The 26,019-nt window shown below is 43.9% G+C and overlaps 1 protein-coding gene across 6 annotated transcripts in view; it reads right to left on the bottom strand.

The window, feature by feature from the left end:
- The window catches only part of Mapk9 (mitogen-activated protein kinase 9), a 41,342-nt gene extending 22,050 nt beyond the window's left edge, over positions 1-19,292 (bottom strand). For 2 of the 6 annotated variants that reach the window (XM_085694886.2, XM_085694888.2), the window contains exons 1-3: positions 19,092-19,289; positions 9,892-10,061; positions 783-912 (exon numbers count right to left, since the gene is read on the bottom strand). In XM_085694886.2, coding sequence (XP_085551012.1) covers positions 783-912; positions 9,892-10,013 — 252 coding nt within the window. In that variant the 5' untranslated portion in view covers positions 10,014-10,061; positions 19,092-19,289. Of the gene's footprint in view, positions 1-782; positions 913-9,268; positions 9,511-9,891; positions 10,062-19,091 lie in introns of those variants that run through there. The other 4 variants (XM_085694887.2, XM_048451368.2, XM_048451358.2 and 1 more) reach the window with 4 other exon arrangements.
- Positions 19,293-26,019: the final 6,727 nt, after the last annotated feature.

The raw sequence follows: 26,019 nt of genomic DNA on the forward strand, positions 1-26,019 counted from the left end.
TAAAAAAATTATCATGACTAAAGCAACATATGAAGTCAAGTGTTAAAATGGGGAGAAGAATAGTTGAAGCTGGGCATGGGTGGCATATCACATGTAATTTTAGAAGACATGAAACCCACGTCCAGCTTTAACTATTTCCATCCTATTTTTTTCATTTGAAGAATATGTGTGTTTGAGTCTAGCTACAGAGTGCAAGGCTACCCTGGGCTACACAGCAAAATCCAAGAATGAAAAAGGTTAATAACTTTGATGCATAAACCACCGATAAATAAATTTAAAAGACACCAAACAGTTTCAGAGAAAAATAGAGCCACAACCATGAAAAATCAAACTTTCAATAAAATAAAAACTAGTTGGAGCTCGTGAGATGGCTCAGTTAAGACTGAGTTCAGACTCCCAGCACCCACATAAATGTCAATGGGAATGGTGGTCCACTGTACTGTAATCTCAGAGCTCAGAAGATGGAGCCCTGGAGCAAGCTGGCTAGCTATATCGCCCAACTGGCAAGCTCTAGGTTCAAGTGAGACATCTTGTCTCAGCACACTAGGTGGTGAGTGATTCATGAAGACCCATGATATCAACCACACACATGGCAGAGCTGCACACACAGGTGTGCCTACACACATGAAAATATTCACACAGAGACACATACACCCATAAACATATAAAAAGAAAATGCACTGGAACCAAACCTGGGAAAGAGAGGGTTTATTTCAGCTTACAGCTTATAATCTATCAGTCTGCTAACATCAAAGCACATAGAAGGAGCACCTATAACTTACATTTTTATGATTGACACACTTTAAGAGGACGAGTTCACGATAAGCTCTCTTTGCGTGCGTTTGGTTCTGGAAAGGACGGCTTAACTTCTTGACAGCAACATTTATTCCAAGAACTGTATCAAAAGCAGCACTATAATTAGGAAATATAATAAACATTCTATTAAAATGGCCTTTGAAAATAGCAATGGAGAATATACATTCAATGCATTATCTTACAAAGCAAATAACAGACAAGGAGAAATGTGTCTGTTTTCCCCCAGTCAAGCTTTATCTACATACGGAAAGTGAAGTGGCTGAGCTGGCAGGACAGACTAACAGTCCCCCTTCAACCAAAGGCAACACGCCTTTCAGCTACAGTTCTAGCAGGATTCAGCAATTCTCTGTATATTGAATTTTCAATTAGCTAAGATTAGCATGTTCATAGAACCAGGTAACTTAATCCAAAGTATGTAACACAGGTCAAGGAATGAAATTCTCAGCTTAAACATATCAAGAAATTGAAAACTTCCCTATTATCACTGATGAAAATGCCAGTATATTTTGGAGTATCAGAGCAGATTCTGTAGTTGAGCTCATGGAAGGAATTTAATAAATCTAAGTTTTGACTGGTTATGCTTTCCCAGGCCAAAGAATCTAAATAGGCACAGAAGCCCAAGTCTCAGCTCACGGTAAATTCCCAGGACACAAAGTACCAATATAAAGCACTTGCTATATATAAAATTCTGCAGAAAACACTGCCTCCTTTTATAGTAAGAGAAAACCTAAAGCTTCAGTTTCCAGCTCTCACATTCCTTCACGGAATTTGGTTTTCTCCAGAAATTGGATATAAAAAAAAAAAAGTGATAAGATGACACATTTTCAGGTTTCAACTAGTAGTATACAGTGTCATCAGTGTGAGGCCTTCTGAGGGCTCAACGGGGGCTCAGGGCTGCTAACAACCTGCGAGCCCAGGTATCCTTCCAAGCCCTGCTTCTGTGTTTATTCTACTTTGTAATCTGCTTACTTTTACTCCTTTCTGTTAATAATACTTTCTGCTGCACAACTTTAACTTAATTCAACCTGTTTCTAAGTTAAAGGCTGTGCATGGTAGAACTGGCTAAGGAGAACCACTACATGTATTAAATTTATATATGTGTACATATATACAAGTCATAGGTAAGCCGACATGCTCATAGGCAAACTTACTACTCATATGAATATAGGATGATGATGAAAATCTATTGTGAGAGAAGTCATTAACGTGTCTGTGTGTATGTGTACACTTATATGTATGTGTATTCCTTAGATTCACCTTTCTGATCTCAAAAGGTTTTGTCTAAATTTTCACACAAAAAGGAGTTATGACTGAGTTCAAGGGCTCTACAGAATAACATGGCGTCTTCAGTAATAACACTACTATACTGTGTTGTTTTTATTTACTTTCTTTTTCTTCTTTTGAGCCAAGGTCTCTCAATGTAGTCCTGAAACTTGTTATGTAAAGCATGCTGGCCTTGAACTCAAAAGATCCGCCCACCCCTGCCTCCAGAGCACTGGGATTAAAGGCATGCACTATCATTCCCTTCTTATACTGTATTCTTGAAAACTGCTAAGAGAGTAGATGCTAAGTGTTTCTACTACAGAAAACATGTAAGACATGTGTATGCAAATTAGTTGAATTTAGCTATTCTATACTGTATATGTATTTTGAAACACTATGTATAGATGTGTGCATGTATGCATGTATGTATGTAAGTACTGGCCAGGTTTTTTTTTTTTTTTTTGGCTTGACATAGAGTTATTTTGGAAGAGGGAATCTCAATTGGAAAATGCACCCTACAAACTTGCCTGTGGGGTATTCTTAATTAATGACTGATATGGGAGGTCAAGCCCATTGCGGTGGTATAAGAAAACAAACTGAGGAAGCCAGGAGGAGCAAGCCAATACGCAGCACTCTCCATGGCCTCTGCTTCAGTTTCTGCCTCTAGGTTCCTGCCCTGACTTCCCTGGATGATGAACTACAAGCTGTAAGATGAATAACCCCTTTCTTCCTTTATGTTGTCTTTGGTCATGGTGTTCTATCACAGCAATAGAAACCTACCTAAATAAAATAAACATATATACCTAGGTCAATTAAACCTTCTTTGATGTATAAGATGAGTCAAATGGACTAATTCTAAGCACTTGGAGACAGGCTTCTCCACTCCTGTTCTAGCTCTAGAAACAATGACCTTCAGCTATTCATGTTTTCTGTCCTTGTGCACACCTTTAACTAAAAGTTACAGACACTTCCTAGTATGAGACAGAGGTTTAGGTACTTACTTGGCACCTCCAGCTTTGTCCTAATGGTATTTCAGGGTTTTCTTTGTATGGGGGTTAACACACCTTATCTTGCTCTTCCTCCACAAGAGAAGGTGACTATTATCCTCCACCCTGCTTTCTTCCATCTCTTTATCTTCCTCTCTCTTCCTCCAAACCTTTGTCTTAAACACTCAAGCTTGCTAGCATCTTTATTTTAAACTAAGCTAAGCCTCTGTGTTGCTTCTCCCAGCTGTCTATAAACACAGACAACCAACAGGACAGTACATACACACATGCAAATACTACTAGTTGCAGAGCTGGGATTATGCTTCATTTTCCAAAGATCACACAATCTTTGCTGCCAATTACACACCCAAAATTAGAATGTCTGCTGCATGGGGGTCAGATGGGTTCTCTGTCCTTCCAGCCTATCAGTTGCTTGAACAACCTGCCCTTCTGTTTTTTACGTGGACCATGCCTCTTTCTATACTTCTTTCCACAAGTTTCTAATAAACATCTTTTTTTTCTGAGAGAAGAAAAGCTCATCTCCCAAAGCCTGTCACTGGTACCATGCCCTACCACTCAGACATCTATGCTTGGAAATCGATCCATCCTTTGAAGATGTCTCAAAGCCTGCTTCACAGAACTTATCCAGCGATTCCATTTCTGGCCTCCTGTATTTAACTGCCTTCTTGTAACACATGTTCTCATGTTGTCTTAATTGTTAAAGTCTATCCTTAAAGAATGTTCTCAGACAGCATACACTGAAGATAAATTATCTTACTCTGTCCTCATCTTTGGCTGACAGTCTGTCTTTTAAGCTGAAAACCATTTTTCTCTCAGAACATTAAGGCCACTGCTTTCCAGCTTTGGGGGCTGCTGGTGAGGGAGGCTTTTCTCCAACAGTCACTCCTTTGCTTCGTTTTGTTTTCTGTTCCTCTGCTCAATGATATATCACAGAAAGCCATGCTCTGTTGGTGCCCCAAAAGTTCCCTTAACAACCCCTCCTAATTGTTATAATTTTTGCCCACCAAAGACAAAAATAACTTCTGAAGTTTTTTTCCTATCTTATTTTTATTTAACTTTTTGGTATTTTGAAACAAGGGCTCTCTACATAGTCCTGGCTGTCCTGAAACTCACTGTGTAGACCAGATTTTCTGGTCTCAAACTCAGAGATCCTCTGCTTCTGCCTCCCAAGTGCTAGAATTAAAGGTGTGTACCACCAAGTCTGGCCTAATTTCTGACTTTTATGACAATCATTTTCTTGCTTTCACAAATTCAATATGTGCCCTTATATGCATATCTATGGCTTATTTCTGCTTGTTTTTTAGAAGTTTCTGACGTCACTCAGCACTGTGTTTATGACTCACCCACGAGTTTGAGTACTATAATTCACTTTGTCATTGCTGTCATATTCCTACTTTAGTTATTTTCAGTTTTCAAGTGATGATAAGATTCACTGCCATTGGCATTCATGTGTGTGGCTCCATTCCTCCAAGCAAGCATCTCTGACATGCACATAGTCAAGTGGGAATGCACAGATTCTATTTTAATAGATAAAGCCAGACTGTCTCCCAACATGGTTTCATCAATGTCTATGTCCATTAGCAGTATGCCAAGAGTCCATGTCTGAGAGCTGTATGTGAATATCTTCACCAACACTTGGTATTACAAACAACTCACTTTTTACCCTCTGGGCTGAGTGTATTTCATCATGTTTTAATTTGCATTCTCTGATGAACAATGACCATCAGATAAATACATGTTGAGTTATTTTAAACCATTAATCTTGTAGTAATTAATTATGAAGCAATAAGAACTAACACATCTCTCTTCTGTATCCCTACTCTGGTCTCTGAAGCTTCATCTGGGTATTTTCCATATCAGTCATTCTCTCTTCAGTTACATCTAATATTTGTAAGCTCTTTCTTTAAGTTTGTAATTCAGTTACCATAGCTTTCACTTTCGCTTCTGTAAAACCCACTTAGTTCTCTCTTTTGAAGTTCTTATTCTTCCACTCAAGTTTTCATCTCGGCTTTTATCATCTTGAACACATTACCCCAGCTACTTAAATTCTGGATCTGATGATGCTGGAACCACTTGCTGACCTAACCTTTCTATCTCATCTCCTTGTAGGTCTAGACATTTTTACTGTGTTAAGATGCTGCGTTTATAAGGCTGCTGTAGAAATACTCTGACATCCAAGATAGCGCTATCCTCTCTCAGGATTGACATTTGCTTCTGCTGGGCATGTGGGGGCACTAACAGCTTAGACTCACCTCTGTGAAGGGTGATGTCTGGATGCTGAGTGCCAGTGCCTCAGTCAAGCTAACCCTATTACTTCTAGGGAGTGGTCTTTTAAGGGACCCAAAACAAAGCAGAGGAAGTTTTCTCTCAGAGGCCCTGTTAGAAGAAAGCCTCAGGATCTAATTCCTACTCTCTAGTCACAGGACTGGATGCTGGGAGAAAGAAAGCGGCAGAGAACAGTCCACCATGAAGCTGCCAGGTCAGACATGCTGAATCTTTCCCAGTAAGCCACGAGCTCGTGGTGACATACAGATTATTAGAAATGGGTTGAATCAAGATGTGAGAGTTAGTCAATAAGAGGCTAGAACTAATGGGCCAAGGCAGTGTTTAAATGAATACAGTTTCCGTGTAATTATTTCGGAGGCTAAGCTAGCTGGGTGGATGGGAGCCGGGCAGGATGCAGCCCGCCATTCCTCTTTACTACAATAGTCCCTTTCAGAATTTAAATAATCCCAAGAAACAGCCAGCCCAAAGGCTGGGCTTCCTATACTAGGCTTGATGGATGTGACACTGGCTCTTCAGGAACTTACTAGCTCTCTAGGGGAAAACACTGACCGTGGAGGACAGAATGGGAATGCTGGTGGCAAAGTGGAATCTGTTTCATAAACGTGTTTTAATATTCCTGGCTCTAGCCTCTCCCCTCTGTGGTCTGTGGTGGAAAGGCTTCCTTTCTTGCTACAATCAGCTCTGTGCTTACGCTCACTTCCTCTGCAGTGTTATCTGCATCAAGACCCCAGCTTAGTTTAATGTTGCAGAAATTTATCACAATTATTTTTGTTTACAGATTATTGTCATTCTCTTTTGTCTGGCTCTTTGATTTACCATCTGAAGTCAGAAGTTTCGCCATCATTTCAGAGGTGAAAATATAAAAACTCATAAAGACATAGTGGGTTGCCCAAGGTCATAAAGAACCAAAGAACTCTAGCTGAGCATCTGCACTGGGTTCAAAAGCCAAGTCTCCTATCTCACAGTCATTCTGGGCTTCACACCAAAACCTCCTTATCAAAAACATGTTAATCTGGACATTATTTAAGGTTTGCTTATATTAATAGAGATAAATAAGACCATTTAAAGACAGATGAATGTTCATGCTTACAGAAAGCTGGAAGGAAAGCATGCAGATCTATCTATACTCATTATTTTGCATCAAGGTTGTAACTGTTACTCCTAGGAACTGCCACACCCAATATCAAAAACTTAAGGAAAGGGGTAAGCATGTCATAGAATCAAAGGTTTACATTTTGGGCTGAGCAACTTAGGATTTTAGAAGGAGAAAGGAAAAGTACACACTAAATCTTGAGTCAACAGTACAATAACTTCATAGGTATTTATGCTCTAAAATGGTAACATTTAAAAACTTATTTCTTAATAAGTTCTTCTAAGAAACAAAAACATAGAAACAAATCAAAATAAGCCAACAACTGTAAAGACAATTCAGAACAGAAGGGGGTGGGTCTTGGAATGCCGCTCAACAACAGAGGCTTGCCCAGCACATCTGAATCTGAGCCTGACGGCACTGCAAACAAAAGCAAAAGTAAAATTAGGGTCAGAATATTCTATTTTGGCTCCAGCTATTACACTTAACTCTTCAGGTCACTGTGGTTTCCATGCACATCTGACCATAGGTGTTTACAACGGTCTAGTTTAACAAAACTAACTGGTTTAGAAACCACAGAGTAGTGCTAAGACATCTTATTTCTCAAAACTGTAAAACTACATTTGCTTCCTCTACATAAGCTTCCAGTGCTGCTCTTATGGCTACTGAATGGCCACAGTTATTGATTTAAAACAACACAAATTTCTTATTTTACACTTCAGAAGTCCAAAATTAGTCCTAAGGGGTTAACATTAAGGTCATTTGAGCTATGATCCTCATGGATGCTCTGGGAAGACTCTATTTCCTTCCTTTTTCCAACTTGTAGGAGCTTCCTGCATTCCTGTTGCACAGCACTCCACACTCTGTGATCACATTTCCTTCTTTGACCAAGACATTTCTGACTCCCTTTTTCCTAACAACTTCTCATCATACTGACCCACCTGGCCAATGCTCCCACTGCAAGATCACTGATTTGTTGCTTTGTTTTTCAGATGGGGTCTCACTCTGTAGCCCAGGAAGGTCTTGAACTCACTATGTGGCCCAGCCTGATCTGCCACTTAAAGTAATCCTTCTGTTTTCAGGACTTGAATGTTAAGATCATTGATTTCATCAAGTCTGCGAAGTTCCTTTTGTCCTGTAAGGTCACCCATTCACAGGACTCCAGGGTTAGGATGTAGCTATCTTTGAGGAGGCATTATTCTGCCCATTGCATCCCCAAAGGTTCACTGATGAACAGCTTTAAAGTACAAGTAGAATAATAACAAAAAGAACTGTCAGTTAGTTACAAAATCAAAGTGTATGTACATATGCACATATGTATACATAGGCACATATATATATACGTATACATGCATGTGTGTATACATGTGTAAGTATGTGTGCATAGGTGTATCTGTGTATGTACAAATACATATACTTGTATGTATACAAGTATGTATACACATATACATATATGTGCATATGTGTGTATATGTATTATGAATGCATATAATAGATGATTTTGGTGCTGGCAAGAAACCCAGGTACTTCCATACACTAGACAAGCAGTCTACCACTGACTTCCTCTCTAGCCCTAAACAGTTCTTATATAATCGTCTCAATCGTCCTATGGCAATGAATATAATTTATTAAGAATTTCTAAAGAGGTATTTAATGAATATTGATTTGTTTATTATTATGAAGATCTTAAATAGAGATTAAGTCACAATCCTGTTCATACAAAAAGTATCAGAGATTTAAACTATCAAGCTTTAGCTAAATGTAATAAGATCCCAAGAGATCGACAGGTGGTTTAGACCCAGCTCTATCCTAAAATCCACAGGACAGAGAAAGGTCAATGAGCTAGTCCTCAACTGCACCACATGCATAATCATGGCAGAATCCATGTGATTACATAATATAAACTATTTACTTCACTTTTAACCTTCAAAAACAAGTCAATAATAGGCCAAGTGAATAAATGAAACCCATATTTAATATGTATGCTCTGTCCACCCTATAAAGCAAACTCCTCCAAGATAATTCATGTTCCCCCTTTTTCCATCCTCTTGTCAAATTACTGTCTATTTACAAATCAAGTAAACACCCATAACTTCCTATCACCATGTCTCCTTACCTGAGTCATCCACTGACTTTAAAACCTTTCTTGTCACAAGGGGTTTAAGTCTGGTTTGACAGTCTCCAGAGTAAATTCAAAAATCTCAGTGCTCCAAAATTGAAGAAGCCTTTTGAGCATGGCCATGGTGCTCAGAGTGCTAGATTCTGGAGCATTTCAGATTTTAGATTTTGGGATTCGAGATGCCCACCAGTAAATACAAATATTGAAAAATGTTACAAAAATCTAAGCCCAGAAATACTTCTGCTTCTGAGCAGCTCAAAGAAAAGACATTCCGTCCGCACTAATGTTCGCTAACACTTGAAGTTAAGACCCCGCTGTGTGCACATAGCTGGCACTCCTTCCATGCAGCACCGTCTGTGAGCACCAGGGCCCCAGTTGCCTACACTGAGGAAAACAGAGTCTCAGCAGTACAGCATCAGCTGACGCCCACTGATGATGCCACACTCAGCGTCTTCACAGGAAAACCCAAGCCCTCCTCCCAGAATGCTTAGGAGAGGTCTTTCATTTTCAATCCTCTTTGCCTACCAGCTGATAACATTAAATGTTTTATCTTATCACAATTTCTTTTAAAGACAAAAATAGTTTTGTTAATCAGTGGAGGGTAAAAAAAAGCTTTCTCCAGAAAATTATGGTCTAAAGTTTGAGGTGCTGATAACAGTAGTCTAGAAAACACGTGAGAAACGTTACCTTTGTCTGGCCAGTGACGTCGCAGCAGCTGACTGTCTTACCATGCAAGAGCCTAAGGTTCAGGGGTCAGACTAATGGTTCTGATGTCCTGGGCTGGACACATAGTTGAAGAGAGACACCAAAGAAGAGACGGCCAGCCCAACCCCTCACACAGCAGCCCTTCCTGGTTAATCCATCGTGTGATAATGATACTGCCTGGCCTCATCCTGCCAATGAATGGCAAGGCACTGCAATGATGGCGCCTGGAAATGAATAGGAGTGATTGGGAATAAAAGGAGGAGGGGGGAGAAGGTGGCCATGATGAAGAAATGAATAAAACGCCAAATTCCTGTTACTCTTCACTGTTATACCAATTATTCTGATGTCATAACGACAGGGCAAATGAAAAGAAAAAAAGAAAAAGAAACCAATAAATAAATAAATAAAACCAACAACAAAGCAAAAGAAAAATTGAGTCTGTATCCTACAAATATAACTACATATAACTACAGCAAGGATTGATTTAGTTTAGCTCAAAATCTAATCTGCAACGGGGGTATTTTTTAATCAGTGCTTCTAAACTCTGATTTAGTTTTACTTTTTACTAAAGATTTAGTCTATGCTATTAGAACACCTAGACTTACCAAACAATTCCTTGAGCTCCAGAGCCGATTGGTTTCAATTGCTGGTAACGTTTTAGGACAGTGAAAGTTGAGTCTGCCACTTGCACGCTGTAAAACTGACCATCGCTTTTACTGTCACTCATGATGTAGTGTCATACAGTATTCCAAAGAGCTGGTACCGTCGTCAGAGCCTGAAGAGGAAAACACAATGAACTGAGAGTTAAGCAAGAGGCACACACCAAAATAAATAAATAAATAAATAAATAGACATTTTATTTATTTGATGGTGTAAGACCATCAAAAGAAAGAATTAAAACAAAATTTCTCTAACATTTATTTATGTATCTGGGTGCTTTGTCTGCATGCATGTACGTGCATGGCCGGCTGTAAGTCGGTACATGGGTGCTAGGAATGGAACCCGGGTACTTTGGGAGAGCAGCCAGTGCTCTTAACTGTTGAGCCAACTCTCTAGCCCTGAAAAGAAGGAATTCTGAGATGCAGAAAGGCCACATTTTTAAAGGACTGAATTATAATAAACTATCTTGGGGCTGGGGCTCAGTCGTCAAGTGCTAGCATGTACAAGGCAGTGAGTTTACCTGAAAAACACGTGGCAGTAGTGAAATACCCACCTCTGGAGAAAAGAACGTACACACTATTCCCAGCCATGGTACAACCACTATGTCACAAATGTGTCTCATCCACTTCCTTACTGTGGGATCAGCTTAAGTCTAGGAAGTCTTGGCTACATACGGGAGCATTATTTCAGAATGACTGATTCTAGAATTGCTGTAGATAGCAAGTACTGGTCATCTAAGTGTTTGGATTCAAGCTAACATGATAAATCACAAAGTGAGAGTTATAATGCCAAAGCAAAAGGCTCTTACAAGGATTAGAAACACTGATGTGAGGTGTGCACCCCACAGATGGGTCTGTTTCATGAAGGTGGTGCCAGAGGTGGCCTTCATTCTTGCACCCCAAACTCAGCTATAGCTCACAGTAAAATAATTATCTACACTCTAAGTACATTCACAAATATGGCTATAAAACAGTGGTTTCAGAAAGTAGTTTCCTTCTGGTTTGGGCGGCAAGCTGATTCCCAGTTTGGCTTGAGTGTAAAATGTTCTCCAAAGCCTCATGTTTGAACACTTGGTCCTCAGAAGGGGGTACTGCTTGGGGAGGATAAAGAACCTTTAAGAGGTGTGGCTTGGCCAGACAAAGTGGGTTGCTGGAGGACAGCATGGAGGGTAATGGTCTCACTGCTTCCAGAACAAATTGCTCCCTGGTTTGTGGAGTCTGAGTAATCCCAGCAGCAGGTTCCCACCACTGTATACTCCATCAGGGTGGGCTGTATCTTATAAGCCATGAGTCAGAAGACCTCCTTTCTCCCCTAAGCTGCTGTCATGCATTCCATGACAGCGACTACAAAGGGAGAGATGTGACTGATGTGCTCACCCTGTGAAAGGCTGGATGGTATTATCTGGAAAATTAGTGAGTTATTATTTTGGTCTTTTAATTTAAGATGCCAGAAACAAAGTCATAGAGGCAAACATTTCATAAGCAAATTTTTTTCTACAGCATCATTATTTCTACAGCTCTGCCAAGCCCCTACCTTTATGTTCCACCATTTGATATTTAATATCCACCAGGTGAGTTTTCTGCAATAAGAATTTTCTCCTCAACACAATGATGCCTAGAATTTCCCTTAAACTTGAAAATAAGCTAGTAAAGGCACAAACAAAGGCTTGAGGTCAAACAAGCAATGGAAATCACATGCCTCAAACAGTTGAACTGCCCACCAACCAGATTACTGAGTGACCTTGTGGTGCAAAGTCATCCCTATTTCTGGACCACCTGCCCATGCTGTACTGGCACAAATCTCAGTCTTCTCTGGCAGCTCTCTTCTTCAGTTGCTCACATCCACAGCTGGACTAGTACAATACAAGAACAATTTCCTTGAACTTGGGGGCTAGAGCTCAGTAATTATTAATATAATTTCATCCCAAGATTTAAAATCATTCTAAAATTAAGATAAATACTCTTGTTAGGTAAGGGGAACATCTAAGAACGAACCTTTCAAAGCCACTCCCCCCGTTACACTTGGGCTGCATGAGAACAAAACAAAGACCCCCCCCCACTAGACCCCTGCGCACACACACAAGACAACTTGAGAAAACATAATAAGTTAGCTACCAATGGATCTATTTAGCGGGAATGATATTTTAAATAAAAGATCCATAAACTGGGGCTCAGGAAAACCATTTTACAAGCAGGCAAGTACAAGTATTCCTCAAGCAACCACATTAGCCACACATCCAAACCTGGATGTGCTGCCTCTGACATGCCACCAGCATGGGTCCAACACAGTGCTCCATCCATGTCACTCCACAGTCTTGGCAACATGCTGAGCTGGGGCTATAAAGGTTTTCATAGCTGTCTTTTCCCCAGGCCATGAGCTTCTTCTCACAAAGTAGGGAGAAACGAGTCGGGCAGGTAACTCACTGGTAGAGTGCTTGCCGGGCATAAGGCCCTGGGTTCATTCCAGAGTGGGGTAGGAGAAGAACACAAGAGCAAGGAGTGAGCAGAACAGTACAGACTGTCATGAAGGAAGGCATCACAAAAGCAAGACCTGTCCTCAAGTTTGTTCACACTATGGACAAAGACACTTATGAATACTGATGAGAACTCTAAGGTAGCAAATCATACAACTATAGCTAAGAATGTGCATGCATGTAAATCCTAACCCAGCAACTACAAGTCTAGAAATGTACGGGGTGAGTAGGTATTCAATACTCAAAGCTATCTGTACAAGAACAGAGCATAGCTAACCAGTAAGACTATAAACAATTCAAAACATAAAGTACAATGAAGTCATTAAACAGAATCTAGGGACTGTGTGTACCGGCTTAGAAAGATATCTAAGATACACAAAGGAAATAAAGCAAGTTGAATTAGAGTTCACATAATGTCAATCTGTGTGCACTGAGTATAAACACACAACACGAATACACACATGAGCACATAATGCACATGTATGCACACACACACACACACACACACACACACACACACACACACACACACACTTCATAGACTTTATACCAGTAAGAACAGAGAAATAAATGGGACGTTAGGAATGTTTCCATTAGAACTTCCTGTTCTGTTTTAAGCACATGTTTATATAAAAAAACTAATAAACATTTTAAAATGAAAATGAAAAGCTACAAAATGCATCTTCAGGAAGGGTGAGCCTGAGACAAATGGATGACACTGGGGTGGGGAAAACAGCTCAGGCTCTGAGGGACACATTCACAAATCTCTCCAGCAACTGTGAGAGGTGCACTGCCACCCTGACAGCAAAGGAGAAAGCTGAGGTTTCCAGACAGTAAGGAGCTGCCCAATTCCCAGTGTGGCCCAAAACTGAACTGAGGTGTATCTGACCACAGCACACTCCTTCTTCGTTGCACACCAATCACGCGTTTCTAATTAATGTAGGACATAAAGCCACGCGTCCAAGGGTTGGTCAGTACCAAGCCAGAGCAAAACGGGCTTCCCTCACCAACACACTTCTTCTCTAAAGAAGACTGAGTGATTCATACTCAATTAACCCTCTAATTACATTGAAGCTTCAGGATGCCCAAGACTAAGGACCCATTGCTATGGCTAAAAGCAGATTCTTAAGTCACACTATTTTAAAACATGCTCTTTACATTTTTCTCATAAAGTTTCACTGCCTTATGACAATTCTCATGGGGAAAAAAACCCTAGCTTATGGCAATTTAAACTGCCCCCATGCTGGGGACTGAGCGGGAGGACTGAGTGGTAGAGCACTAGGCAAGTGCCCTACCACTGAGTGACATTCCCACAGCCAATTTCAAGACCTGATGCTGCACTTTCATCAGGTAGACACACAACCGTTTGATATTCAAGAACCAGGGCCTCCCTTCTGAACTTCTGTTTTGTATTACAGTATATACTCAATACAGGACATGGTGTTCACTGCACCACCTAAGGACTCTGGCAGCTTTCTGTCTGGCAGCCCTGTTTTCAGGTATCAGGCCCCTTAGCTGAGAGCTATCTGCCCACATAAGAACTGCCCACAGATACTCAGAACTCTGACACATATCAAAACTAGAAAGAGTGCAAATATGCATGGCTGCATATCTAGACCATGGAATACTAGCCAGCACGGAAAGGACCACTGGGTAGGTAGATCTCAAATGTCGTACACATATTCATGGATTCTGAACTTCTGAAATTCAACCAACCATAGGTAGGAAATATTTGGTAAGATCAACTTCACTAAGGTACAGTTAGGTAGAACAAGAAATTCTATGTGCTTGGATAGTAGTATAACTAACTACAAATCACATTAATATATGCATACTTTACATAGCTAAAAGACATTGGAAAGTTTTTATGACACAAAATGACAGATGCTCAATGATCTAGATGTGATTTGACCTAATTTAAACACTACGTGTATCAAAAAAAATCACACAGCACACCATTAACAGGCATAATTTCATATTTTCATGTATCAATTAAAATCATCATAAATTAAAAGTGACATTTGGGGGAAACTGTAATTGTACTGAATGTGTAGAGCACATTTTTCTTGTCATTTCCCTCAAGTCATATAATATAACCTCAGAGCATTTGCTTTATAGTTACTGTAGAGACGTGGAAGACACATCGGAGAAAGTACACGAATTCTACACCATTTTATAGGACTGGAACACCCATGGACTGTGGCATCCATCTGGGAATTCTGGTCTGTTTGTTTTTTTGGTTTGGTTTGGTTGTTTTTTCTTTGTTTTTGTTTTTTCGAGACAGGGTTTCGCTGTGAAATAGTCCTGGCTGTTCTGGAATGCACTCTGTAGACCAGGTTGGCCTCAAACAGAGTCTGCCTGCCTCTGCCTCCCAAGTGCTGGGATAAAGGTGTGCACTACCAACTGCCTGGCTTCATCTGGGAATTCTGGATCCAATCCCCCTAAGGAAGCTGGGAAACAGCTGTATTTACTAAAGTAAGTGACTCTCGGAAAGTCACTTCATAAGCCTACAGGGATTCTTCAAATGACAAAACTGTAGACATATAGAACAGATCTCAGTTGCCAAAGGTGGGAGCTGGTGAGTTAGGCAGGCTACAAAGGGGCTACAGGAGACCTTGGAGATGTTAAGAAGGTTCCATATCCTGCACTGGTTCAGGAATCTGCACATGATACAATGACACTAAATTGCGCGCACGTGCACAAACACACATACACACATACACACACACACACACACACACGCACACTGTAGCAATGCCAGCTTCCTGTTATGGTACTATACTGGAGTTATGTAAAGATACAATCAATGGTGAAAACTGAGTGGAATTTTCAACCTTCTTGTAGATCTGTAATTGTTTCACAGTAAAGGATTAAAAAAGAAATTTGTTGAAAATATACAGTAATCCCAACCTTCTTCTGTTTGAATTCTTTTGATAGTGACTCTGAGAGCTTGATTGAAGTCCTTAGCATAAGAGCAGGCTGCAAGCCCCCTGGCTGTTCTGGGACACCAGACACCTGCAGGCCTCTGCTCAGCAGCTCCATCTGTCTGGGCTGACCTCTCTGTCCCTTCTGCTCCTCCAGCCAGCATTCGTCCTCCTTCAAAACCTAGTTCAAGCACCTGCTTCTCATGCACGTTTTCCTACTCGGCCTTTCCTTTTAAGCAGCAACGAGCGCTCCTTTCATTTAGTGTGGGAAGCCCACCAGTGATAAAGGCTGTACCTGACTATTCCTGAAGCCTGGTCGATTATACAGTCCAAGCAATGTCAACTAAAAGCAAAGTTAAGTAAAAGGATAAATGTGGGAGGCACTGTGGAACAGGTTAAGGTTAGGTTTCCAGTCAGGCGTGTGGTGGGCCAGTCACTCACCCAGTGCCACGCAACTACCCTCATCTGTAAAACAGAGATGAACACAGAACCTCAGGACACCTCTAGGTGAGAGTGTCAGCTGACCTGAGAAGGCACTCTGACTTGAGTCACCCTCAATCTGAGTGAGTGTCATCTAGATTCAACTACTACTTCTCCAGAATATTGAAACACTATATTATACCACAGAGATGGTATCTGTGAACTCCAACCATGGAGGTACTCCAAACCACCAGCTGCTTCCACCAGTAAACTACAAGGAAAAAGCAACAAATTAAAGAAACGTCGCTGAATGTGGTGGCTTCTGCCTGTAATTCTAGCACATGGGAAGCTGAGATAGGAGGACTGCCATGGATTTGAGGTCACCCTGGGCTACAATGTGAAATTATGTCTGAAAGAAGAAAACAATAATAATAATGATAATGATAATAAACACCAAAGACCAAAAGTCAACAGAGGAAGAGAATCAAAAAGACATCAGTAACCACAACATAACCTTGGCTCTCCTTTCAAATGATTACAGAAACTATAAAATATGTGAGACACCTTGAATACTGAATTCCACACCTTGAATGAATATTTATTCAACATCCTGAGTAAAATACATGAGACAATTTGCATTCTGACCGGTCACTCGATGCTATGAAAGAATTACTGCTTTGTAAAGTAGGAGGGAGTCCCTATCTTTTATGGCATGACTGAGAAGTCAGCAGTGGTATTCAGAGTCCTGCTTTAGAGCCTGCTCCGCACACTCTGAGATGCAGGGTAAAACAAGACTGCCAGAGTCCCAACCTGCAGACACTGAAACTAAGCTGTCTATTTTTGAACATATTTGAAAGTCCCCACCATAAACAATTAAAATAACAGACTGCTGTTGAAATCAGTTCACACCAAGGTCAAGTACAAATCACAAATCATTAAGAAATTTTTAAAAATAAAATTGCTACCTTCCTACTCAGGTGTGAAAGCTAACTTCATAATTAGACAAAAAACAGCAGCCCTACTGACAAATCAAAGGTTTTCCTTAAAAATCAGATTTTTGTTTCATCTTATATATAATTTTTTTTTACAAACCGGTTTGCTCATAAATAATCACTTTTTGGCATTTTTTTCCTTGCAGAAAGTTAAGTTTGTTTTTTTTTTCCATTTGAAACTGACATATTCAAGTAAACCCTTGACCGTTTATTTAAGGGATGGAGCAAAGCCATTCTCATCTGTTAACAAGTTATTATAAAGCCCTGGCAACTTGCAAATTAAAACCTCAGGAAAACCAAAACTCTCTGGAGATTATGCCCCCCAAAAAAAGACACTTATTTTTAACCAGGCAGGACTCTTTATGGAAGGGAGGGGGAAACATTTATAGATTGGCTATTGTTCTTTCAGAACAAACTGAAAGCCAAACACAAATAGAGCTGAGAACCGTAGATCTTGTGTGATCTGGGTTCAAGTTCTCCCCAGCTGCTTAAGGTGAAGCAGACTACAGAAGTTCAGTGAGCCTGTTTCTTCCTCTGTGAAGTGCCAGCCACCCTCAAGTGAGTACCTGGCTGGTATCTGGCAGAACAGGGCCTAGCCCTTCTGGCCTCGGGCTACTGTTCCTGCTCCTCACCGCTGCTCCCTCCCACACAGCCTGCTCGGGAGGTTAGCAGTGCTGCATGAGGTCCGCATTCGGCTTGGCACCAAGTAACTAGTTTCAATTAGCTATTGCCAACACTGGAAAATCAGAGTCCAGACACAAACTTGGAAACCTAGCTTTTACAAAAATTGCTGAGAGAAGTTCCGGGCCTCCAGGTGTCTTGACCACTCCACAACCTCACACTTACTTTGGAGGGCTGATTCCTGGCTCCACGTGGGGGCAAAGTTCCTTGCTGATCTTGCTCTTTCATTTTCTATGTTTGCCCCTGCTCAAGGCTCACCAGCACCCCCACCCCATGTCCTGCATTTCTAGGGCACAGACCCTTCACTACAGCAGGTGTCATATCCTGGCCTAGAACTGTGTGTGTGTCAGCCTGCTCTCTGGGGCTCCTGGGCTCTCTAGGGGAAGGTACCCTGTTGCTATCTCTTTTGTGTCCCTAGAGCCCAGTAGAAAGCATGACCTAGATAGTGCAGAATTCAGTAGATAACTCCTGAATGTGTGGGAGGAGGCTCGAGCAAAACTCTTAGCAAAATATAAAAAATGTTTATCATAAATTGTTCTGACAGCTATTAGAAAGAGATAAAAAAAGCATCAAACTATTTCACAAAATGAGAATAGGAGTCTATTTGCTAACAAGCTTCACAAGTTAAAAGCCATCAACATAAATGGACAAAACAGACAAAACAGGCAGGCAGGGATGGTCCTACTGCTCACTGAGCGGACACTACCGAAGAGTGAACGCAGCAGCCAACTACCATTCACAGTGCTACAGACAACGAACGAGTCAGTAAATCAGAGAGCGTCAGACTAGAGTAGGTGTTAGAAGGAAAATCAAAAAAAACTGATGAACTAGCGTGACTAAGCGAGGGAAAAGGATGGTCGGGTCTCATCAAAAACAAGACGCTGAGGCCCAGGAGGGATCGATCCGTGAGCGACAGCAGGTAACAAGAGTCTTACGAACAACTCCTAACGTGGAAAACTGGACGTGCAAAGGTCCTGAGGTAAATAAATGATGTTGGCATACCCAAGGCAAGTGAGGAGAGTAGGAGAGGAGAGCTCTGCTTCTCTACAGAGGGGAGGGGAGGGAGTGGCAAAAGAGGTGGGCAGGGCCCACTCTGGCTTTGCTGGGCACTGAAGATGAATGACAAGGCACGGGGGCGGGGGGGGGGGAGAGAGAAGTGGTGGGGGGAGGACTCGAAGCGGATGAGGGAGAGTTTCTACGACACTCATGCTAGCAAGGGAGCACTCACCCACCCAGATGCCCACAAATGTGCGCCTTAGGTCTCTGCCCTAGCGCTTTGAGACGGTCACACAACCCCGACCAAACCCCGAGACAGTCTAACACTTCTCCAAAGGGAAAACAGAGGGCCGGTGAGGGTTGAGAGTCACCGCCAAGGTCGCGGGGACCAGAGCTTGGGCTCCTGGACACGACGCGAGGTGCAGCTGCGTTCCTCACAGCTGGAGGGAAAGCGCCCTCAGATCCCTGCGGGCAGGTCTACTGGGGCCCGGCCAGACAGCGGGTCCGCAGCCCGGGGCTACAGACACCAGGCAGGAGTGGGCGACTGCGGCACCGTGGATAACCGGGAGGTACTGAGCAACCCACGCCCCGCGCCCCGCAACCCAGGCCCCTGCGCGACCCGAGCAGCCCCGCCAGGCCTAGCCGCCCGCCGGGCTCACCTCGGCTCCGCGCCGCCGCGCCGGAGGCAGAGGGAGGGCACGCAGGCGGCGATGTGTTCTGGCGGCTCCCGGCTTCGCGGCCCGGACCCGGCCGCCCCGCCCCGCTCTGCTCCGCCCCGTCGCCGCCGCAGTGGGTGTGAGGGGCGCGGGGCGCTACGACCCTTCCGGTCCGGTTCCCTTCAGCTCCGCTGCCACCGCCGCCGCCGCCGCTGCCGCGGCGCTCAGTCTGACGGATCCTCAGACCAGCCAATTAGAGCAAGGAGAGTCTGGCAGGCGGGGCCAATCGCGAAAGGGGGCGGGTCAAAGCTGGGCAGTACGGGCGAGGCTGTAGGGTTGATGTGGGCGGGGCCCGTGGCGGGCGATGGGGACTCGAGTGCCGAATGGCGCCCTCTAGGCTGCTCCCGGGCCTGGCTGGCTGCTTGCTGTAAGCGCGTTCGCCAATGTGCGTAGTAGGCTGGAGATCCTGGCCAAGCTAAGACCATCTCCTGAGCCAGCCCTCCAGAGACAGGGGACTGCATGCGCCGGAAAGCGTGGACCAAGGCGATCGGGAGCCGGGGAGGGGCAAGGCGTGGCTTTGCTACAGTTAAAGAGCAATAGTCAGGCCTCGGTGGCAGCAGGTGCAAGTGGCGAGGGGGCCTGGAAAAAGACGTGAACTGACCGGGTTACACAGGATCCTGGGGCAGGATCAAGACCTTGGGGTCCAGGAACCTCCCGGAGGAGGAAGAAGAAGCGCGAGGCCTTAGGGTCTATTGCTCGCTAAGACTGGTGTGCTGCGCATGCCACACTGAATGGGCTCATAACAGGGGTGCGGCCACGTGACCAGAGAGTGGGGGTTGGGAAGATGGTGACCATAACCCTAGTGAATCAGTGATGGGGTATGGCCTGGAGAGGAACTCTTGTGAGGGACAAACTTTTGCTTCGGTGATGGGGGCCAGGAGGACATTCAGTGCTGAAGGGCTTCTAGACCTAGACAGGGGTCTTTGACACTGGGCTTTTGCCACCTCTCCTGTAGCCCTCGGGCTCTTAGATAGGTTCCAGCAGGTCTGAGGTTGTATGTTTGGCGAGCACAGAGTTTGGGATGCTGACCAATATGAGTTTTGATAGAAAGGCTGCAAGTGAGACAGGGAGGTTGACCCTTTGGGGAAAAGCTCTGAGCGCTATAAACAGGATAGACTGAGAGCTGGATTTTGGGGGATTGGAAAAAACGGTGACTATGGTGGTACAGCTGTAGTCACAGGATGCCAAGGAGTTGCCAGGGAGCAGTAACCTGCATATAGAAGGTCAAGAGACTAGGAGCCCCCGAGGATTCTCGGCAGAATTTGAAGAGAGCTGCAATCCTGTGACTCGGGTTTCAAGTACTGAGCCAGCTAGGGTGGTGGAAGCATTGGCTTCCTAGGAGCAGTGATGGAGAAAGGGATTCAGTCAGTCATGGTGTCCCTATCTTTTACTGCTTTTGTGTTGCTATGACAAAGCACAGTGACTAACAAGCACCTTGGGGAGGAAAGGGCTTATTTCGGAATACAGCCCTCAGGTGTCACTCCCCCTGAAGGAAGTAAGGAACTCAGGGCAGGAACCTGCGGGCAGGAACTGAAGCAGAGGCCATGGCTGAACACCACTTCCTGTCTTGCTGATTAGGGATGGCTGGGGCCATTAAGTTGTTCATAGGCCCATCTTACAGAGTCATTTGCTCACATAAAGAGTAGTGGCCATGAGGACTGCGTGGAAGCTACCCCTCAGGTGAGGCCCCAGCTTTTCTCCACCCTGTTCTTCCTATGACCCTCCCCACCACTTTGCCACAGCTTCACACTTAGCTGGTGACCTTTGCAGCACGACAGGGTGGAAACCAGGCATGGAGGTAAAGAGTTGTCATTGAGAGTGTTAAGCAAGGGGTTAAGGAGTATGATTCAATATGTATTTTAGAAAGATCACTAGAACTTGTAAGATTTGAAGAACGGTGGGCTTAAGGCCACACGACTGATCGAGGGCTAAGGCAAAGGCCATTTTGAGAACCTGAAGCTTTGGCTGGGGCCATGGTTGTAGGTACCAAGAGGAAGGAATTGCCTTTAAAACTGCTTCAAGACTTGAGGGAGCTAGAAATCAATCTGCAGTGAACTGTCACTACACAGCCACTGGGACTAGTGCACTAAAGTTTAATATCAGTGTCGGTGGTGACATGAAGCAGTTGGAACTCTCATGCCCTGCTGGCGGGAAGGCAGAATAATATATTTTGCAGAATAGTACAGCAGTTTTGGATAAAGCTAAAAATACACTGGGCATGCCATTCAGAAATCCCATTCCGCCCTTCATTGACTTCTTTTCTCCCTTTTGCTGTGACTCTCCGCTCTACACAATCCTGATGCTGGGGCAGACAGAAAGACACCACCCACTTCCCTGTCCCACACTGACCTCTTTACCAGGAAGGAAAGAACACAGAAGGCCTGAGTCCTAGGCTGGGGTTCTGGATAACAAGGATTTGTCCAGAGGCCTGCTTCCAGGCAATCCCTGGACTGACAGATTTCCTGGGTCTGTGTTCCAATCTAACTCTTCTTATCAGCAGTGGGCGAGGTTTTAATTCCTCCAAGGCCAATTCTGTCGGAAATAGTAATTACAGCCTGTAGGGGATGCAGTGATAAGAGAGGCCTGAGAATGCCTCTGCTGGCTTCCTTCCTCTGTCTCTCTCTCTTCCCTTCCTGATCCTCTCCAGTCTTTCTTCTCTTCTCCCCAACTGTTACCAGTGCTGACGAATCTAACTGGACCGTTTTCAAAAGTGTTTTGTAGAGGCGAAATCTGCTCATAAACCAATGGGGACAAGTATTGCCCTGTGTGTGTGTGTGTGTGTGTGTGTGTGTGTGTGTGTGTGAGAGAGAGAGAGAGAGAGGGAAAGGGAGAGGGAGAGGGAGAGCAGGGAGGAAATACCAGAGGTAGGCCACTTTAGAAACAAATTTGGGACCAGGGACTTTGGCTCAGTGATAGAACCCTTGCCTACTGCGATGGTTAATTTTTTACCATGAATTTCATTAGATTAAGAAGTGACTGGGAAACTGGTAAACTACGCATCCACATGTCTTTGAGACTACTGCCCAAGACTGTCTAAGGGAAGAACACACACCCTGAGTGTGAGTACTACTCCACAGGTTGGGGTCCCAGATGGAACAAAAGAGGGAAGGCAGAGTAAGCCCCAGTGTGGGCATCCCCTCTCTCTGCCTCCCAGATGCTAGGATATCAACCGCCCTGTTCTCCAGGCTCTCCCTGCCGGGACGGAGTGAGTCTCTGGCACCATGTACGAAGGAAACTCTCCCCCCAATTGTCCCTGTCCATTACTTTACCACGGTGATGACAATGAAGAGCACCTGGCAGGTGAGAGCCCCTGCTTCAGTCCCCGGTACCATGAGTTAGAGCTAAACTAGAAACCCTAAGAAGTGGCGGGAGTGATCATTCAAAGGAAGACCAGAATCCAGACCCCCCCCACAGAACACACATTTTAAAAGCTGGGCATGCTGGCTTCTACTTATAATCTTAAACCTAGGTGGACAGAGACAGGAAGATTCCTGGGGCTTGCTGACCGGCCAGCCAGCCTATCCTGTGATCCTGAGGTTCCAACAAAAGGTCTTATCTCAAAAAATGCAAAATGGATGGCATCTGAAGAGGAATGGCACCCAAAGTTGACTTCTGGTTGGAGACCACATGAATACACACAGAGAGAGAGAGAGAGAGAGAGAGACAGAGACAGAGAGCGAGCGACAGAGAAGGGGGGCTGTGTGGTTGGAAGTACAGGGTTGAGTGGCCTTATCTGGTTATGGCTTTCTTGCTGGCAAAGTTTCCAGGCAATTCAGGACACCATATTGTATGAGACAGAGACTGCATACTTGTATATGTGTGTCTGTCTGGTCTTTTTCCTCATAAAACCACCAGAAGTCTGTTCTAATCCTAATGACCTTATCCAATCCTAATCACCCCCCTAAGCCTCACCTCTAAACACCGTGATCAAAATAACTTTCCAGCTCTTCTTGCCTCACAGTAGCCCTAGGGGTCACTCACAACCCACCAGTCACAGCAGGACATGTCCTGGGATGCTCTTGCGCTGCACACTGTGGCGAAAGCCAAGGCTCAGCCACCATCTGCTCAGGAGCCAGGGCCGGAGAAGCCAGAGAGGGGTCTACTCTCCATCGCATCCTGCTCTTCTCTGGGTCAGCATCTTTCTCTTGCTGTGGGATGCCTGCCACCTGGGTTCCAGTCTGCTCTTCCACCATTTCAGAGCAAGAGCCCTCTGTCTTGACAACTCAAAGGCTCAGAGAGCTGCCGTTCTCATGGCTTCGACACATGTGACATCAGGGTTGGACGCGGGCTCATATGGCATCACAAGTGACTGAACTGGCTGGGAAAAGCAGTGGTCTGGGGTCTATTCTCTGATAACCAGAGGGTGTAGAGGTGACATGGAGGGGACTTGTGCTGAGTGGAAGCAGACACTCGGAGCTGTATAACCGAGATTGATTGCTCTGACCCTCAGCCCTCTTCCTCTGGGCATCTTCCAGAGTGCCAGTGGCTGACCCTGACTCCCATCTGGACGACCAGACAGCTTTTCTTAAAGTCTGACAGGTTTCTAAGAGGACATTGACGCTATGACACGCCCCCATCATCTAGGGGTTTCTATCAGTGAACGCCGTGTTAAGAGATGTGTCCACGAAACTTCTGATCAGCCTACCTTGAACCCAGGCAAGACAGTCCAAGGTCATATGGAAGAGAATATTAATACAGTCAAACAGAAAACTGAATCTTACCTCGTAGAGAGACCAAGCAGAGGATAAATTCCAAAAGAAAAAAGAATATTACTGTTGGCTTCAGAGGGACTGAAAATATATCACACCCTTGAGACAAGAGCCAGTTCGGAAGCAATTCTGAATGCTCATACATGTCCTTGGTCTCAGGTGAGGTGACCTAGAAGTAATGACGTCCCTGTAGCAGAAAGCACACCCAGAGCTCAGGTCTTTGCTTCTGTACTCTCTGACAGAAGCGGCCAAGAGCCAGTAGATGTGGTAGATCAGGGCTGGTTAGGAAATGCACAAGTCAGACTGGAGTTCAGTGTAGTGTAAACCAGGAAGCACCTACAAAATACACAGAGACTCAGAATGATGGGGGCGTGTCAGAAACACAGAGGCCAACTCAAACAGCTCCCGGCAGCCAGAGCTAGAATCTCAGCAAATTGCACCTGACACAGGATCTTTGCAGACGCAAAATCTGGCACTGACTGCTCCAGGTAGGTTAATATCAGATGAAGGTTAACACCACGGGGGCCAAGATCGTCAGTGGTTTGTATCCTGGAATGAAGTGAAGAGAATGTTGTTCTTCCACCCCCAGCTCCATAAACCCATTCCAACCACTAGGAAAGCGTCAGACAAACACAAGTGGTGGACGGTCTACGATCCCTGCCTGTGCTCCTTAACACTTGATGTAATTTACTAGTGGGTAGGTGGGTTGTAGATAGGGTAATAGATATAATTAGGGAGACAAAATTAAACAAATTTCCTAACTAGTTGAACCAAAAGACAAGACCGACAACAGGAAAGAAGACTTAGACTCATCCCATCAAAAAACTTCAAGCTCTGAATCAGGCATTGTATTTGCAAGAGGCCAGATGAAAGGGAACAGAGCTCTCTAACAAAGTAGTTCGAGATTTTTCAGAACTCTGGGACTGGAGAGATGGCTCAGTGGTTAAGAGCACTAGATGTTCTTCCAGAGGACCTGGATTTGATTCCCAGTACCCACCACACCCACGATATTCTGTAACCCCAGTTACAGGGGATTTCATGCCCTCTTCTGGTCATCATAGGCACCAGGCAATCACATGGCATACGTGGGCTTACACATAAACTAATCTCTTTCTCTCCCAGACCTGAAGTGAAGTCATTTCTTGACTGAGCTTAACATTAAATAAAGGCACTTCACTGCAATATCTGAGGACATCAGGAGCAAAAAGAAAATTTTAAGAAATGAAAGACTGACAAAGACGTATCAGGGTGATTTTAGACTCAATAACAATACAAGGAACAAGAGAATGGAAAATTCTAAGAACTGTTTTTTTTCTGACTTGCAGGTCTACATTAGGCAAACCTTCACTGAAGTGTAATAGTTTCCTGATCTATTAAGGTCTCAAAATTTACCTCTTGCCATGGTCTATTGGATTTGTATCTCTTTTCCAAACCAGTGTTTATGGCCCTGGAGGACCCCATATGTTGGTAATGAAAGTGGGGCCTGGGCTGTGGAGGTAGCTCAGTGGATCCAGCACTTGCTGAGTAAGCATGAAGAACCATGCACATAAAAGCCAGGATGGTGTGGTGGCCTGCCTGCAACCCTTCACTTAGGAAGGAGAGATGGGGATGGATCCCTAGGGCATGCTGGGTAGCTAGACTAGCCAAAACAGTAAACTCTGGGCTCAGAAAGAGAAACTGCCTCAATAAAGAGAGTGGAGGGCAATCCAGAAAGATACCCAGTGTTAACCTCTGCGCACACACATGCACATGCTCCCACACACATATGAGCATGTATATACATCTGCACACATAAAGTCAGTGCTTTATAGGGTGATTGGGTCATGAAGGTGAAAAGCCCTCATGAACGGTATCAGTGCTCTTAAAAAAAAAAAAAAAAAAAAAAAAAGCCCCCAGGAAGCTCACTAGCTTCTTCCACAGTGAGAAGGTTCATGGAGATGTTCTGGTAGGAAGCAGACTCTCCCACATACTTGGACTTCTCAGCCTCTAGGGCAATAATAAATTCCTAGTGAAGATTAAACTTGGACACATGAATGAACCACTGGGGGACACTTGTATTCAAACTGTACCACAAATAATGGGAATGCCCCCACCAGACACTGCTCAGACCCTTCAATGTAAGGAAAACAAGGTTAACCAAATCCAAACAAACAAGAAGGAAA

The sequence above is a fragment of the Myodes glareolus genome, chromosome 9, assembly GCF_982192425.1.
Source record: "Myodes glareolus chromosome 9, mMyoGla1.1, whole genome shotgun sequence".
In the NCBI taxonomy this organism is placed as follows: Eukaryota; Metazoa; Chordata; class Mammalia; order Rodentia; family Cricetidae; genus Myodes; species Myodes glareolus.